The sequence below is a fragment of the Halyomorpha halys genome, unplaced genomic scaffold (assembly GCF_000696795.3).
Source record: "Halyomorpha halys isolate HHAL.00 unplaced genomic scaffold, Hhal_1.1 Scaffold506.1, whole genome shotgun sequence".
Taxonomy (NCBI): Eukaryota; Metazoa; Arthropoda; class Insecta; order Hemiptera; family Pentatomidae; genus Halyomorpha; species Halyomorpha halys.
Window position 1 is genome coordinate 282,902 of NW_027108424.1, and position 14,859 is coordinate 297,760.

At 28.1% G+C, this 14,859-nt stretch overlaps 1 protein-coding gene across 1 annotated transcript in view; it reads left to right on the top strand.

Moving 5' to 3' along the window:
* Positions 1–5,301: 5,301 nt before the first annotated feature.
* LOC106683707 (uncharacterized) overlaps positions 5,302–14,859 on the top strand; it is a gene marked incomplete in the record, with an annotated part of 56,199 nt that continues 46,641 nt past the window's right edge. The window contains 4 exon segments of the mRNA XM_067046754.1: positions 5,302–5,476; positions 11,068–11,201; positions 11,278–11,450; positions 13,400–13,565. Of these exon segments, the coding sequence (XP_066902855.1) occupies positions 5,355–5,476; positions 11,068–11,201; positions 11,278–11,450; positions 13,400–13,565 (595 nt within the window).

Consider the following 14,859-nt stretch of genomic DNA (forward strand, 5'->3'; position numbering starts at 1 on the left):
TGTACAATGTTTAAAGATTTACCCCATACTCATGTTCTTTGTATCTATCAATTGTAGAAATTGTATTTATCAATTTCTGTTGCAAACTTTTATCATTTATATACATATAGTTTAAAAAAATTTAATAAAATAATGTGGTTGTAGAAAAATGTTAACTATATGTATATAAATGACTACATTTCACAATAGAAATTAATAAAAATCACAAAGAATAATAATAAATTCTAATATGAAGAAGATGGTCAGGGTTGTGGTCAAAAAGAACAAAAATAGAACAACTATTTAACCACAACTCTGAACATCTTCTTCGTATTTGAAATTATATGGTCAATTATCTATCTATATAATAATATATTCTTATTTGAAGTTTTCTTCACTTCAGCATTTAAAAAAAGAAATAAATATTGTAATAATTTTAAAAAATATTAAAAATAAAATAAAAAATAATCTGAATAGTTTTTTTAACTTTCTTCAAATATGAGCGATACTTGGGTTCAAATTAAGAACATTAATATCAAATGGATAATAAAATGTATTCAAATTTAATAATATAAAAGAAAGACTCTTAATCTCAGGGCATATGGTTGCTAGACAATCAGAACAGGCATTTACAATAATTTCAATTAATTAAAATTAAATCTGTTTTACAAATATATTCTAACTTAGTTATAACCAAACTAACCAAGCTCTATATACTAACGATCCTCCTTATTCTTTGGCGCCTTCCTTGTTCTCAATCCCACTGTTCCGTCCTAGCATCAAAATGGCTTCTTTCCTGACAGAAACTGACGACGACCTCTCATACTGCTGAGACCATCTCTCTTTGCCGCCATAGATTCAACTGACACCAGTTCAAAAACCAAAACCTGCCTTGAGGTTCCATGTAAACATCGATTGTCGCACAACAGTTTGGGATTTTTCCAAATGATTTACTTTCTGAATATTATTCATTAGCACTATTTCTTGATTTCTATTTTTCCTTTAATTTACTGTATTTTCAATTATGATGGAAAGAGTTAAAATAGTTTTTATGATATTTAAATCTGCTCACATGGACTTGACTGAAGAATACGTACCGCCATCTTGGCTTTGTTTGGAATACAACGTATTTCTTTTAGACAAAGAAAACTGGTTGGCTTGCTTTATAATTTAAAATAACAAATAACAATATTAAAATTATATATAAAATAAAACATATTAATAACCCTTTATACATCAAAATATATTATTTACTCAAAAAGAGCATATTACAATATAAATATTTCTTTCTGTGTATCCTACATTCCTTGTAAATACTTTATTCCTGTCCTGGAAAATATAATATAAAATAAATAATACATTTGTAATATTAATTCATTATATTTTTTAATGTCATTAATACTCTCTTTAAACTCTGATGGTATAGGAATCAGAAATTTGAATAAATATTTTCAGATCTATTCATTTGTTTGTAATTTTCTTCCTTCCTTCCCTGTGGACAATAAGAATTTGAGCATTAGCAGTGTATGCTACTTCAGTCAATAAATACATCATAAAATTCTTATTGTTTTGTGAGTTTTCTGTTAGTTGAAGCCATTGTAGGCGAGTGATTTAAGGTATCACTTTAGCACTCTTGCAACTGCAGTGATGCTGGGTTGAGCTTGATTTTTTGGCAGTACCTCAGAATGAAAACTAAACCCACCCGCTCATGTTAGAAATAGATAATAACCTCGCTCTACTTCAGAAATGGCTTAAAAGGAAGAAACAACAAAAAATAAGAGTTTCCAGTTAATTTCAATTTTTATGTACATTAAATTAATTTATTAGTTTGTTAATCAACAAACTTGGTGTTATAATCAGTTGTGGAAGATTAGCTACAGGATTGTTACAGCGGGAAAAGGAACCTTTGCAAGCCCAACCCTAAATAGTACAGAAAATAAAAGAAATGAACTGCCGAATTTTGTTATTAATGTATTTTGACTAATTGAACCTAAAAAAATAAAAATGTTTGAAAACGAAATATAAAAACTAGAAAGAAAGGAATTTAACTAAACTTATATCTATTACGAAATTAAATTAAGATTTAACAAAAAAAAAAGTCTTAATATCACAAAAAATTGATGAACACAGGGTCCCAGGGTAGGCTGTTTATGTCCTCGTGGAGGTAGATTTAAAAAAAAGGGTATGTCTGGCCGCCTTGTTCTCTTGGAGTATGAACCAACCTAGTCTGCCCACCATGGTGTGCTTGAGTGATTGAGATCACTGCAAAAGTGATTGAGATGACGGAGATGGCCAGATTTCTGGCTAGTAAGACTGCATAGTGAGAAGAAACACTTGAGCTGGTACATGTTGCACACAATGATCGTGACCCAAAGGTGTCATTAGTACCGCAGCTGTATAAAAAAACAACAGAGAGTTGATTTATTTTAGTTTTTTTATAATATTTGTTACATATTCGATTACCAAAAATAGGTTAGCCACAAGCATATTATCATTTATGTTGTAATACCTCCTAAATACAAAAGGATAAACAAGACAATTTTAATACTCTACAAAATAAAGTAATGATTCATTCGTCCTAACCATCGTTATGTAGAATATTCATTTTTCTCTAGAATAAAGGATTAAATTTTATTTTTTAGAGTACTACCAATGGGTAGTTTCTCTACACACCTGTAACACTCCAATTTAACTTATATCAGATTTACTAAATGTATTATAATTTACAGTTGTAAATAGCAATAAATAAATATTTTAAAAAAAATTATTTTTAAATGGTGAGAGAAGTTTTTTTGGGATTTAAAAGATATTACAGTTTATAATGAGGAGAAGATAGTTGGAGTGGTCGGCAAAAAAAATCACAAATAAATAAAAATTTATTTATTTGTGCCGACGTTTCAAACTCAATTTCAGGCCTTCATCTGGGCTAAAAAGAGATAATAACCATAACTTAGAGAAACATAAAAATAAAGGAAAATAATAAACAAATCAATTTGGAAATATACATAACAATGAATTAAGTAGAAAGTATTTGATTAATAGCAATAGAAGTAGATAGTAGTTGGTTGATAACAATTGAAGATTTAATATTATATAATATTATAGAAGTAAGATTTATACAAAATAAATTATGAAAAATTAAAAAAGTGTTGAAGAAATAAAGGAAATTATTTATTTAAGTGTTTCGACCACTAGGGCCATTTACACTGAATTTACAAAGTTAGTAGATTACAATTGACATATTCACAAAGTTACAAACTGAGAAAGTTACATATAATTACAAATTGAAAAAGTTACTAATTAACAATTACAATTACATATTTACAATTACAATTACAATTTACATTTTACAAAGTTGCAATTGGAATTGACATATTTAGTAAATTATTATATTAAATTTTTCATATACTTATCCATGCTGGACAGTTAGACTATATATGATCATAAATATTAATGATTTTTAGAAAGTGAAAAAGTTTTGTTATTGTTGTGGGATCTTTTCTCAACATCTCCTGTAAATCTGAACAGAATCGGTGTGGTTCGTGAGCAATACATTCAGTTAGAATATGCTTAACGGTGAGATCCTTTCCGCACTAGCGACACATCGGTGCATTTTCTTTTTTCATGAGATGACTGTGGGTGAGTCAAGTATGGTCTATCCAAACACGGGTTAATACAACATCTTCTCTCTGTAGCAGATTCAAGTTTCTGGTTGGATGTTTCAATGTCTGTTGACCATTTTTAACTTGCTCTCTCATGATGAACCATTCGTCTTGTCACTCTTGCCATCCAATATCTTTGATCCATGAAATAACATCTTTGCATGTTGATAATTTTATAACTTGACATGTCTTTATATATATAGCTAGTCTGGGCTGCAAGTCTGCCTTTTCATTCCTAGAGATCCCACAAAGACCAGGCGGCCATAAAAACAAGACCGTACAACCCATGTTGTTCAAAGTTTTCAAATGCTGCTTCAACTCTATTATTAATGCGTTTGTTGAAAATGGATCTTGTAAATATTTGAGGGCAGATTCCGAGTCAGAAAATATGACCGAGCGGGGACAGTTTAGAGGGATATTGCAAACTGGGCGATTGATTCCAAAGAATTCTGCAGTGTACAGCAAAGAATATGGTTGAAACGAGAATAAAGAAATAAATTTCATGAAATAAAGAAATAAATGTCTTGAAAGGTGCGGAAGAAAATGTAAATGTTGAGTGATGGAATTAACATAAGCTTTGTAAGTAATATCTAAATTAATGAAAAATAATATAATTCAACACAATGAAATGTATGAAAGAAAGATTATATATATGATACAATGGGCAAGAAAGAAAAAAAAAATGACACAATGAAAGGAAAAAAATATGTTACAATGGATAAAAAATGTACAATGGATAAAAATAAAGTAAAAACATAAGCTAAAATAAACATAGAGTGCCTGGGAAAAAAAATGAATAAGAATGAACAAGGGAGTAGAAATATGGAGAATGGGAAAAAAAGAAATATTAGAAATGAGAGGAAGACTTACATGCTCCTGCAGATATTCTGTTTTGAGTGATATAATTTTAATTTTGCCGATAGAGAGTGGACAAAAAAATACATTAAATCAAACTGAAATAATAACTGCTAAGTATGAGTAGCCATGAAAGACTGTTAAGATAAAATAAGGAAAAAGAAATATTTTCTTCCACTTCTTTATTATGTTTATTTCTTCAACACTTTCAGTTTTTTTATTTTTCATAATTTATTTTGTATAATTCCTAATTCTATGATATTATATTTCATCTTCTGTTGTTATCAATCAACTAGTGTCTACTTCTATTGTTATTAATCAAATACATTCTACTTAATTCATTGTTAAGTATATTTCCAAATTTGTTTGTTTATTATTTTCCTTTATTTTTATGTTTCTCTGAGTGATGTTGTTATCTCTTTTTTGTTTTTTTAGTCCTGATGAAGACATGAAATTCAGATCGAAACATCGGCACAAATAAATAAGCTTTTGTTTATTTGTGTTTTTTTGCTGACCCCACCCCGACCATCTTTTCCTCATATCATCTATTGTCAATTACAAACACCACTTTAAGCTATAACGTATTATCACAACATCTCAGTAGAAATTCTCCAATAAATTACACCATAAAATGTCTCGGCTCTTTTATGAAAGAATGATTGTATTAAAAAAAATTTAAAAGGTTAAGCTCTTTACATACTTCAAAGTTAATTTATAAGAAGTTATCAAGCCAGTTTCTGTTTATTTTTTAGTGACAGCTTTGTGTATGCTATTTAAATTACATATTTATCGTTTGTTTCAGAGATGGACTTCACTGTAATTGCTTTGGTATGTTTCATTCTATATTTTCTACCAGTAATGCTTCCGAAACACAGTCGTTTAAGGTTTTATAGTTGCTACGCTAGCTATGTAACAGTAACCTTGACGGCATGCCTCATCCTGTATCCACTGCAAATTCTTCTACCATCAAAAGCTTATAGGTAATATTATTTTTTTCAACTACTCAATGATTAAACATTTATTTATTTCAATATTTAGCTATTTTATATTTTGATTGAAATGAATCTTAAAACTTCGAGTACCTTGGATTTCATGAAACTTGAGGTATCATAGAGGGACTCCAGACTGTTTTTTTTTCCACCCTTAATTTCACATTAATAAATAAATAAAGTTAAAACTTGGTACTTCCATATTATTTTAGGTATTAATAAAGTTTGATTTTCTTTTTGTGTGCACAAAATAAATTTAAAATCCATCTCATTTTTTCTTCTGAGGTTTTGAGCTGTTTTTTTATTTTGATGAGAAGATAGTTGATCTTGGATAATATATATGAAGAGAAGATGGTTGGGGGTGCGGTCAGAAAATAACACAAATAATTTGAAAAAAATGATTTAATAGTGCCAACGTTTCGGCCAGAATTTCCAGCCTTCATCAGGGCAAAAACAAAGAACAAGATAACAACCAATGAATAAAAAAAAATATATATATTGTAATAATTTTTAAAAATATTAAAAATAAAATAAAAAGAATTTCGATTGTTTTATTACTTTTTTCAAATATAAAAAAGACTCTTAATCTCAGGGCGTGTTGTTGCTAGGCAATCAGAAACAGGCATTTACTATAATTACAATTAATTAAATTTAAATCTATTTTACACATGTATCTATTTTTATGTATAACAAAACTAACCAAGTTCACAATCTTCTTTTTGATGATTCCTGGTATCTTCTTTTTTCTTTTGTTCTTTCCTAGCGTCCAAAATGGCTTCTTTCTTGACAGAAATTTATGAGGACCTCCTCATCCTGAAGACATCCTTTCTCTTCGGCGCCCCAGAGACGAATCCTCCTCCAAAACGAAAACCTCCCTCCAGGTTACATGTAAACATCGATTGTCGCACAACAGTTAGGGATTTTTCCAAATGATTTATTTTCTGAATATTATTCATTTGCACTATTTCTTGATTTTTATTTTTCCTTTAATTTACTGTATTTTCAATTATAATGGGAAGAGTTAAAATAGTTTTTATGATATTTGAATCTGCTCAACATGGCCTTGATTCAACCGCCATCTTGGTTTTTTTTTGACTCACGAAGTTATTATAAACAATGAAACTTGGTTAGCTTGCTTTTTGGATAAACAAAACAAATGAATATTAAAATGATACATAAAATAAAACATATCAAAAACCCTTTATACATCAAAATATACTATTTACTCAAAAAGAGCATATTACAATATATACAGAATGATTCAAATTAATAATCGTACAGAATGAAAATAAAGTAATGAAAGTAGTTGAACATAAAACGTAATATAGGTTATTAAATATTTAAGTAAAATAACATAATTAAGGAAATTAAAATATAAAGTTATATAATGCAATGAAACAAAGAAATATGAATATAGAATAAAGAAACAAAATATAAAGTTAAGTTAGACAAAAGAAGTTTTTTTTTTTTTCTGACTCCTAGAAAAGATAAATGAATATATACAAAATGAAGAAAGGAATGTATATAAGTTGGCAAACTAATACATCTTGTTTTGCCAGTGTGGCATTAGATAGGCTGCCTGGTCCGCTGAAGGCGATAATAAAAAGAAGTGAATAGAAAATATGACTATAATACAATGTGGTGAACATAACTAATAGTGTGGGTAAGGAAAAATAAGAAAGAATAGAGAAGGAGAAGGGGGTAAAAGAAAAATAAGACAAAGAGAATAAAACATAGAGCTCACCTGCTTATAGGAGATCGGAAATCTAAGTGAGCTAAGCGGCGCATGCAGTAAGACTCTTAGTTAAAGAATACATTACAAAGATGAAGAAATTACCAGAAGGTGTGAATACGTTATACGAATACGAACAAGTTAAAAAAATGTTTAAAAGAGGAAAAAAGTATAAAAAGGTGATGACAACTTGTTTAAAACATGTAAAAGTACATAAAGTATGATACGAAGAAAAGTTAAAATTAAAAAAAATAATGTCGTTTAATTTAGAAATTAACATTAAATTAAAAAAAAATTAACATTGTTACTTTTTTGATAAATTATCTATTTGGGAATATGTTAATGATAAGTTATGTTATAATTACCATTATTATTAGAACAGGAAAAAAACCTATTATAATAAAAGAGTACACTTCAGACACAACGAATTACTAATGAAAATACATAGTGACACTAAGACAAACTAATAAAAATATATATAAAAAATAACTTACTACAAATTTATAAAAATTTATCACTCACATACATTAAATAAACTAATTTAATTCAAAACAGTAAGGAACATAAAATTCTAAAAATAATTTGAGCTTTTATAGAAGTAATTTAAAACATACATACAAAATGAAACATAAAATACAATAATTCAAGAAACATACATAATTTTAAAACACTAGGAACATAAGAAACATAAAAATCAATTAAAAATATTTAATAGAAAAATCAATTGCAGAGTACTATAAATCTTGAGTGTAAATTAAATAAAATAATAATGTATTGTGCTTATTGTTGAAAAACATAAAAAGGTACTGGTTGATTATGATCAGATAAATAGAAAATTAAGGACTTAAAATGACAATAAACTAGAGAAATACTTGAATAATATGAAAGACATAATTTTAATGATGGATATTGTATACAGTATAATATATAATATACAATAATATATGTATCTAAAATATTTTTTTGTAATTATTCTGAAAATGAAAAATATTTGATAAATATAAAAGTTGATAAATATTTGAAGAACTCAGGAGCCCTGGGTCACAGCAAGGAAAAATGCCTGATTACCTCTTCTGTGCCACCCACCGTACCATATACGGTACTTGAGCCGTTTTACAGGTAAAAAAAAAACTATGTGCTACAGCAGCTAGGCACGCGCCTATCCTTCACTGTATATATTATGGCCCTGGCACACAGCATGCCTATCCTTGCACCGTATATATATATATTATGGCCCCGGCACACGGCACACCTATCCTTGAGCCATCCATATATGCTACATCCCTGGCAGTCAACGTGTTAAAACAAACACAAACACATTTAGAAATATTCAGTTTCAAATCATTACCTAAACAAAGGGGTTGAATTTAAGATGTAAAATTGAGGCATACGGAAGAGATTTAATAATTTTAAAAGTTTTTTTTTTTTTATTTTTAACTGTTTGATAAACATTTTTCATATCGCCAAATTAAAATTTGTAAATCTAATATTTCTTTGATCTATGATACAAGTAAATAAAAGTTATGGGCATAAAAAGTAAAAATGTTTAAGAAAAAATCTAAAAAAAAAAATGTATACAAAGATCATCTTTGTTACATTAATATTTTTTTAGATTAATTACTTAGAACAAAAAGTTTTAGCAATCATTGCAAAAAATCATAAATTGTGCATTGTTTATCCTTGGACACAAACAGCATCTTGTGCGTGTTCTCACAGCAGTGGCAACTGCATGTCATTCTGATTGTTTGATTAACCTTTCCCAGACAATTAGTATGCATCCTTTTTTTCTTATTAATTGTACAAAATTATTATCTTAAATACTGTTTTATTTAATAAATTATTTATAAATTTATAATGAAGCATTTTTAAAATAAATTATAAAAAATAAACAATTGTTTTAAGTTACGAAAGAGATTGGTCAAAGTATTTCTAAAAATTATAGGAAGATGATCTGGATTGGTATCAAGAAAGGTACAAAAAAAATACATGACCATTTATGGCCAACTAATGTTTCGCCCCACTTTGCAAGGCTAAATGAGAACAGATTACAAACATTTTAAAATATAATGCATATAATCATATAACATATAAATATATAAGACTAAAGTATGAGATAATATAGTAGGAGTAGTTGACCTAGGTGGAGATGCAATGTTTTAAAAGCAAAAATCAGAAAATGTATAAAGGGTATAAGATGATAATAAGGTAATTTAATGGTTAAAATGAGAATAGGATGGATGAAAACAATTTTATAAGATAAATAAAATGTTAAAAGAATACATAGATAGGAAAAAATTATATACAGTTAGATAGTAAAATAATTAAATAAGAGTAAAAAAAATATGGAACTATACAATAAATTAAGAAATAATAAAACCAATAAATGGATCATAGAATGGAGATGTATAAGTGATAAAACAGACAGAATGTGATATAATGTAGAAAAGAGTATAAAGTAGGTATAAAGGACTAAGACTGGGAGGACAGGACTAGAGAGAAAACAAAATAATATAAAATAAAAAATAAATAGAAGAAAATGTGTATAAAATAGAGAATAGAGTAGGGTAGCTTAGGCTAGGCTAGGACTGTAATGCTTGAATTAATTATATTTTTAGATTTACGTTACATTCTCCTGGTGTTCCCTAAGGTAATATCTTTGGTTCCATCCTCTACACAGCTGATATCCAAACCAATACTAACTCTGTCCTTACCACTTATGCCGATAACACATGTGTGCTCACAGTTAATAATAACCCTTTAATTGCACCCTAAAGTCCCCAATCCCATATTACAACCCTTGAAGGATTGTGTAAAAATTGGAGGATTAAAATAAATCCCATCAAATCACATTTACCCTTTGTCGTAGACCTCCCGACTGCCCAATGGTATCCTTTATTAATGTTGCTCTTACCCCTGTCAAACCAATCTGCTACCTTGGACTACATCAGGGCAAACAACTAACTTAGAATCCTTGCACAAGACTGAAAAGACAGGAAACTGCACATCGATCCCGACTATTACAGTACTTACTAGACAAACGGTCAAAATTTCCAATTCATTACAAAAAATAGATCTACATGAATGTAATAAGGCCAATTTGGAGATATGCAGTTGAGCTTTGGGGCTCCACTAAACCATCGAATTACTCTTGTATCCAATCCAAAAAAATTACTCAACACTCCTTACTTTGTCACAAATAAAATCACCCATAAAGACCTTAATGTTCTATATGTAACCGATCTAGCCCAAACCAGATATCAATAAACTTCCTAACTTCTTAAACCCACAAATTTATAACCTTGCTTCCTATTCCATTCCTGGTAATCTTCCAAGGTGCTTGAAAGGAAAATGGCCTTGAGACCTCTTAACGTAAAAAAAAACAGGCTTTTTCTCTAGATTGGTATGGAGAGACTCCGCAATGGGCATGTTTTAGGGTTGGGGTATACAGTGAGGACAGAAACTTTGTTAAAGTTAAAAGAATGGTTAAGTGTCAGGGCATGTTAAGATAGTTTGAAGGGTAACAGGAGTTGATGGATGATTTGTTAGGGGAAATATGAGTTTTGAGATGGTTTTTGGTTTCCCTGATATATGAAGAAAGAAACATTTGTTACTAATAAATAGTTTTCTACTATATTTGTACCTCTTTTGATCACTACCTGGTTCATCTCCCTACAATCTATTACATCAACTATTAATCTTCCAATACTTTCTTCAAATTTTATTTCAAAAATTAGAAATGTGTGGGGTCTAAAAGAAGGATTAATGGTACTTGAAGGATTAATTGCTTAAAATTATGATACTAATGAAAGAATTTGTTTCATAATTTCCAATTTTTTTTTTATTATTTTAGGCTTCCAGAAACTTTGGCAGAACTTCTTTCAAAAGTGTTAGGAATAGAATGGGAAATAAGAAATAGAAGTATTCTGGAGAAATACAAAAATGCAGTCATTGTGATTAACCATCAATCTATGTTTGATTTTTTAGGTACCTAATTAGTAGAATATTTTAATTTTTTTTTTAAATTAAATTATAATAATGATTTAGATTAATGCTGTTTTAGGATCTATAATGACGTTCAGACCTATTACCAAATATATTCCAGTTGTGAAAAAAGAGATTCAATATGTTTTCCCACTTGGACAAACACTGAAGCTATTCAATACAGCATTTATAGATAGAAAAAATAATACGCACTTAGCGAAGGCTATACTAAAAGAAAAATTCATGAATCAAGTAAGTAATTATTAATATTAATTTTGAAAATACTATTATAATATAATATATAATATAATTATAATATAAGTTGTTCCTGAAATATTTCTTTCACTTTAATATTCCTTAAATATCCTTTATAATTTATAGTGAGTTTTATGTGCAGAGAAAATCCTTCAAACTATCTTTCTTTCATTTATTAGCAGTTAAAGGAAAGTTGTCCTCAATCTAAAGCTAGGGATGTTGAGAAAATATAGATATATCGCAATATTGATATTTTGAAAAAATATATGGATATTTTCATCTGATAGTTTTCCCAATATATCAAAACATCAGTATTAAAATTTTAATATCAAAGACCTATATTTAAAAAATAAATACATAAAAGATTTCAAGAAGGACGACAGATTCAACAATAAAAAAAAAATAAATAAAAAAAGCTGAGAGCTCACAAGCGTGTGGATGGGTTATTTGGATTGGCCGGAATAAGTTGACTTGAATTTGTAGTACAAGAGTCCAATGGGAGAAAAAGTCAGTTATTACACCCCAATTTTTTATTACTTTAATGAGAAATATGTATAATTACTAGTTAAAATTAATGAGTCTGCCAAGTATAGAAAAGGGGAATAACAAATGGCAGCTGTTCCAAAACCTTAAAAAAACATTAATTTTTCATTCAGAGCTTTATATCTTAAAAACTATCAACAACACCAGAAAATCTAAAACAACCTTATTTAAAGAAGAGTAAATTTGCTGAAATATTAGCCCTAATAGAGCTATTTACGTCCAATAGTTGTCGAGATATATCTTTTTAAAAAGCAACATTACATAAAAATGTATTGAAATATCAATAGTTAGTTAATTTATTTTGAGAAATCTATATCTCAGGAACTATGTGACATACAGATGTCTATTAGCACTCAAATTAAAGCTACTTTATTGAGGTATAAAGTAGTTTATGATATTTATTTTTGTAGGAGTACTAGTTTTCATGAAATTTGCTAAAATAAATTGATCTATAGTGGTTCGGGCAAATTTTCATTTACCAAATTTATCACATATGAATATCATAAAAACAGTATGTCATAAACTACTTTATAGTTACTTAAATTTTTTTTTATTTTGAGTGCTGGCAGACATATGTGTGTCTTATGGATCTAGAGATATATTTCAATATATATCAAAAATCCAACATTTTATACGAACAATTATAAATTAACATTTTGTGAGTTTATTTTGTCAAATATCATAAAAACTACTATTCCTACAAAGATAAACATCATTAACTATTTTATAGTAAATTTAACTAGTTTTAATTTCAATACAGACAGACATCTGTACGTCAAATGGTTTCTAAAATAAAGTTTTTCATAAATCAAACTTATTATCTGAACAACTATAAATCAATTTATTTTAGCAAATATCATGAAAACTACAATTTCTACGAAGGTAAAGGTCATAAACAACTTTATAGTACACTAAACTAGCTTTAACTTTAGTGCTAATAGACATCTGTACGTCATATAATTCTTGAGATATAGACTTCTCAATATAAATTAATTAACTATTAATCTTTTTAAGAAATACAGCTTTTTAAAAAGCTATATCTCAAGAATTATCGGATGTAAATAGCTCTATTAGGGCTAATATTTCAGAAAATTTACTCTTCTTTAAATAATGTTCTTTTAGATTTTCTTATGTTGTTGGTAGTTTTTAAGACATAGAGCTCCGAAAGAAAAATGAATGTTTTTTAAGGTTTTTAAACAGCCGCCATTTTTTATTCCCCCTACCTATACTTGGCAGTCTCATCAGTTTTGACTGATAATTATACAAAGTTTTCATTAAAGTAATCAAAAATTGGAGTGAAATAACTGCCTTTTTTTCTTCCTGGCTGTTCTATGTTCTAGTTCTAGATCTCTGTATACCAACTCAATAGTTCATATTATTTTTAATAACTGATATTTCTTTAGGATAAAAATTTAATAATATATCCTGAAGGAACCCGAAATCATAATGGTGAACCATTCTTACCATTTAAGAAAGGAGCTTTCAGAATTGCTGTGGAATTGAAGAGGCCAATAATACCAGTTGTCATATCCCCATATTATTTCATAAAACCAGGAATATTTACAGGAGGTAAGTGCTTTCAGGTACACAATATTATTTTTATATTTTGGTTACATTGATTTTAATTATTATCTTCAATATACACTGTATATCGCTTATAACCTTCAAGGGACCAGATAGACATTACACTTCATATAAATGTGAAATAATATTTTTTTAAAAATCAATTGTTGCTAAAAAATATTAATACATAGCTTTGTTAGGATGATTCATGCTATTTGACAATCAGTCGTTATAATCATGCTTATATAATATCCTCTTTTTGAGTAAATAGTTATTTTTTATATATAAATGGTTTTTAATAAGTTTTTATTTTAATGTATAGTTTCAATATTGTTCATTTGCTTTGTTAAACCAAAAAGAAATCTAACCAATTTTCATCAGTTAAATCTGCAGTCACTAAAGACAAAGATTAGAGCTACAAGATGAAAAAATATATATATATTGTAATATGCTCTTTTTGAGTAAATAATATATTTTGATGTATAAAGGGTTTTTAATATGTTTATTTTATATATCATTTTAAGATTGTTAATTTGTTTCGTTTATCCAAAAAGCAGGCTAACCAATTTTCATTGTCTATATTAACTTTGTGATTCCAAACAAAACCAAGATGGCGGTACGTATTCTTCAGTAGACAAGTCCATTGAATCAAGGCCATATTGAGCAGATTCAAATATCATAAAAACTATTTTAATTCTTCCCATCATAATTGAAAATACAGTAAAGTTAAGAAAAAATAGAAGTCAAGAAATAGTGCTAGAGAATAATATTCAGAAAGTAAATCATTTGGAAAAATCCCTAACTGTTGTGCGACAATCGATGTTTACATGCAATATGGAGACAGGTTTTGGTTTTTGGCGGTCACTTGTGTCTGGGGCGCCGAAGAGAAATTATGTCTTCAAGAAAAGGAGGTCCTCATCAATTTCTGTCAAGAGGAAGCCATTTTGGACGCTAAGACAAGAACAATAAGAAAAAAAGAAGACACCAAGGAATCAACGAAAGAAGATCGTGAACTTGGTTAGTTTTTGCTATACATAAAAATAGATTTATGTATAAAGAGTTATTAAGTTGATTAATTGTAATTATTGTAAATGCCTGTATTCTGATTGCCTAGCAACAATACGCCCTGAGATTAAGAGTCTTTTATATTATTAAATTTGAATAAATTTTATTATCTATTTAGTAGTAAAGTTCTTAATTTGAATCAAGTTATCTTTCATATTTGAAAAAAAGTATAAAAACGATTCAGATTCTTTTTATTTTAATTTTTTAATATATATTATGAGAAAAAATGATTCAT